The sequence below is a fragment of the Cajanus cajan genome, chromosome 4, assembly GCF_000230855.2.
Source record: "Cajanus cajan strain Asha chromosome 4, NIPB_CcT2T_4, whole genome shotgun sequence".
In the NCBI taxonomy this organism is placed as follows: domain Eukaryota; kingdom Viridiplantae; phylum Streptophyta; class Magnoliopsida; order Fabales; family Fabaceae; genus Cajanus; species Cajanus cajan.
The window spans coordinates 15,004,639-15,008,851 of NC_138520.1; the positions used below are offsets into that span (position 1 = coordinate 15,004,639).

Below are 4,213 nucleotides of genomic sequence, written 5' to 3' on the forward strand. Positions count from 1 at the left end.
TTAAACGGTTTTGTGAAAACCAGATCGGACTGACCAGTCTTAGAATCGGTGTTTATATTGCTCCAGTTTACAAATTTTTTTTCCAAAATAAAATAAAAAACTTTTTTATTCAATTTTTTTTCTTTCTTAAAAGTGCCGTTTGAACTCTGTAAAAATTGCACTTTGAAGTGCTGGTAATTTGGACATAAATTTTTTGAGTGTTGATGCTATTTATATTTTGATTTTTGAACTTATGGAGTTGTCATTAACATTAATTTAATTGTTTATAAACTTTAATTTAATTGTTGTTTTAGATGTTGAATACTTTATAATGACAATGCTTTTTAAATTTAAAGCATGAAATTGTATTATTATGAACTTGTGATTTTAAATTTGAAGTTTTTACATAATATTTGTCAATGTTATTTAATATGACAATAATTTAAATTTAGAGTATCGAATATCTTAAATTTTTTAATATAGATCAGTTTAACCAATTTAATAAGTGATTACTAAATCATTAAATCATTGCCTAGACTACTTCAATGATAATATTGGTTTTTATAACGTTGATTTTAAGGAGAGAAGTCCAATAAGGCTAAGCCAAATATTACTTTAGTAACATGGTAAACATCTGCTTTGATAATTTGTAATGGATGAGCTGGGGAAGGAAAATGACACTCGTAAGAAAAACATTTATCAGCAATATTTAGTTTAGATAATTTTCTTTTGCATTTCAGTGATAGAAATGATGAAATCTCCCACCTTAATGAAATATCAAGAAGTCTTGACTGGCTATTTCATAACTAGTTATCCTATTTCTTCCAACTTTTTTTTTACCTTAGATACAAATCAGTTAAACTTCAAACAATTGATCCAGACCATGAATGAAACAGGTTGTCACCTTTCCAATTAAAATGCCCATTATTATTTTCACTAAAAACAAGCCAAATTTTCACACCACGCATTGCTTCTTCACAAGTTTTTCAGTATCAGCTTGAATACCCTGTGTCTAACCAGTATTCAGTCTTGTTCCAGTCAGGTCAAGGAATTCAGTAACCTCGCCAGAGAAGTAACCTAACTTCCCAATAGTTAGTGTCCAATGTCCTCAATAACTTGAATACATCTCCAGCTCAAGTTGATGATAAAGCCAAGCATGACAAAGACTATAGACATTGAAAAAACAAACACCATAGAAAAGGCTAAGAAATTAAGGACTACTGCGTCAAATGGCATTGGTAGTTACAAGTATGGGATTGATGCACTCCAAATTTCAAACAAAAGCAAAGTTTAGTACAACAGACCTTTCTAACCTGGCCAACCGCTCTCATTCTGAAGATGCTATACTAGGGAATTCAATACCAAGAATGTTTCAGTGTCCAATGAATAGAAATTTTCACTTAAACAAATTCTCCTCACATACTACTCTTACATACTTTTCTTATCTGACAAGTATCTTTTAGTTGACTGGTAAATTCAACTTCATAATAAAGAGACTGTAAATTGGTGCAAGAGGGGAGATAAAAACACATACTGCTGCAAGATTTCAGAAAATCAAGGGCAGAATAAAATTTTGTTGCACAAATGAATGAATTGCATAACTTAGAAATGTGAATTGAACAATACACTAACTGCGTTCGAGGAAGTGATTTTACTTAACAGAACTCACATGCATAAAACGCCTCTCACAATAAAATGTGAAGAATCGCACAGAATGTAAGTGGATCATGCGGTTGAAATATATGGAGCGTCTACTTCTGGAAGATCCCAGTTGTCATCATCCTCTTCCTTCTTGGTTGGTGCAACATCTTGCTTGTTTTGCACCTGAAACCTCGATTGAGGACGCCTGAAAATGATGCAAAAAAGACAAATATTAAGTAATCTTTCTCAAGGGAACTATAGCAAGGTTACAATGGTGGGGGAAGTGGGAAGCTTTATAGCAACCTTACAATGCATCCTAGATTGCAATTTCAACCATGAGTGCATTACTACTATCTTTTCAGTACTCACCTTACAAAAATGATAAACATGTTTATGTTTTCTCTTTAACGAACAAAAGCCCAAAAATGGTGTTTCCTTAGAACTCAATCAAAGAAATTTATATTTTTAAGGAGAATAGAAATTGAAAATAACTGGACCAAACACTCCTTAAGTTTTGAGACATTACCAAATGAACTACATTAGCGACTTACCTGCAATAAGGTGACATTTTTAAGAGCATATAATTCAATAATAAAACACTATATATAATAAATTTGGTAAGTTTTATAATATCTATTTTAATTTTTAAAAGTTGTAACGTGGACATGGAGTACAGATTAAACTCTACTTACAATATCAACTAAAAATTAAAGAGTAAATTACCATTTTTCACACCTAAAAATATTGCACATTATCACATTAGTCATGAAATTACGAAAAATTTAAAGAGTAAATATTCACTTTGATCTTTTAATCTAGAAAGCCCTGTTTTATGAAATTAAGAAATTGTTAAATAGTCCTTGAAAGTGCAAATTGACAATCAAATTAATTCAAAAATTAATAAATAAAAAATGAGACTAAAGTAATAATATTAATATATATTCAGAAATAAAACAACATCAAATTGTTGGGTTTAAGGACTTATTTAACATTCTATAAATTTATTTATAATTTCTTAGTCTTAAAGACTAATATAATATTCCAAACTCGGGAATTAAAATGGGTGTTGGTCGACTCAAATTGAAAATAAGTTCATGAAATTTTCAATTGTTTCATCTAAATCCCTATACTTAACAGTCACGCCGAGTAAAAACATTAACCTTGATCCTTAATTTAGAAGGCATTGTTATATTAGCTCTTGAAACTAATAAATTGTCAAATAAATCCTTAAATTTAACTACTTACAGTCCCAGAATTTATATAAATATTATCATTTTAATCACACATTTTATCAAATTTGAAACTAATATAATTGTCGATTTACACTTTCAAAAACTTACTTTACAATCTCCTAGTTTGGAGAATAATTCAATAACATTTTCTAAATTCAAAGACCAAAATGAATGTTTACACCTTATCCATCAATTGTCATTTTCTCTCTAAACATATATCAACACAAGTCACATTTTCACAAAATTCGGACTAATATAACTGACTTAACTACAGCTTTAGCTATTTATTTAGAATTTTCTTATAGCATGGGTTACTTATAAGCAACTTCTTGTACCACATCACTGCCACATCAGCTCTGGCCCATTTTATGGGTTGCTTAAATTTTAGCAAAGTTACTTCTACAAGCAACTTTGCTAAAATTTAAGCAACCCATAAAATGGGACAGAGGTGATGTGTCAGTGATGGCACAGGAGTTGCTTATAAGCAATCCCCGTTGTAGATGCTCTTAATTTCAGAAACTAACGTGATAAGGTTACACAGTTGGAGAATTTGAAATGGTTATTGCAATGAAGTAAACCTGCTCCTGCTTTTACGCTTGGCAGCTTCGCGGTTCTTGCGCTTCTTCTCCTCCTGCTTGTTCTCGAAGAAGCGTCTCCTCTTGCACTCTTGGATGACGCCGGCTTTCATGACCTCTCTCCGGAAGCGGTTGAGCAGCCGCTCCTCGGGCTCGTTCTCGTCCACCACCACCTGCACGTTGTACGCCGACCGGAAGAAGAGCGTGTTGGCGTGCGCGTGAGACGGGTTCGTCACAGCGGATAACTCTGCCGAGAGCTCCTCCTCTTGGGCCCGCGCTTTGGGCCTGAGAAGCGCGAAGCGCGTGGAGGAAGGAGCGTGCGGCTTCGGGGGGAGGAGGAAGGAGAAGAGGGTAGAGAAGGAAGATGAGGCTGCCATTGAAGCTCGTTCAGAATGTGAGGTGGGAACGTTATGGACGCTTTTTCACTTTTCTAGTTTTCTTATTTCATCATCAACTTCGTCATAAATTTGTAATAATAATAATAATAATAATAATAAAATGTGTTGGGATGGGTTGTGATTGACCCGACCCGAGGAGTTCCGTTGGACCTTAGAGATCAGTAGAGTTCCAACTGTGAATGGCCCATTTCTTATCCTAGGCTCACACACATATATACCTCTTTTATTTCTATAGGTATACCTCTTTTTTTTTTTTTTTCTTTTTTTTTTTAAATAAATAAATTTTTAAAATATTTTTAATTTTTAATTTTATACATCCAACATTTAATTTAGCTCTCTCTCTCTTTATTCCATACACCTTCCCTTCTCTTTTCAATTTTACATACAT

General features: G+C 32.9%; 1 protein-coding gene across 1 annotated transcript; it reads right to left on the reverse strand.

Moving 5' to 3' along the window:
* Positions 1–1,550: 1,550 nt before the first annotated feature.
* Positions 1,551–3,854, reverse strand: LOC109793206 (small ribosomal subunit protein bS21c). Its single transcript, XM_020352672.3, has 2 exons — positions 3,431–3,854; positions 1,551–1,825 (listed from the first exon to the last, which is right to left on the reverse strand). The coding sequence occupies exons 1-2, from the start codon at positions 3,802–3,804 to the stop codon at positions 1,705–1,707; spliced, it is 495 nt and encodes a 164-aa protein (XP_020208261.1). The 5' UTR covers positions 3,805–3,854; the 3' UTR covers positions 1,551–1,704.
* Positions 3,855–4,213: the final 359 nt, after the last annotated feature.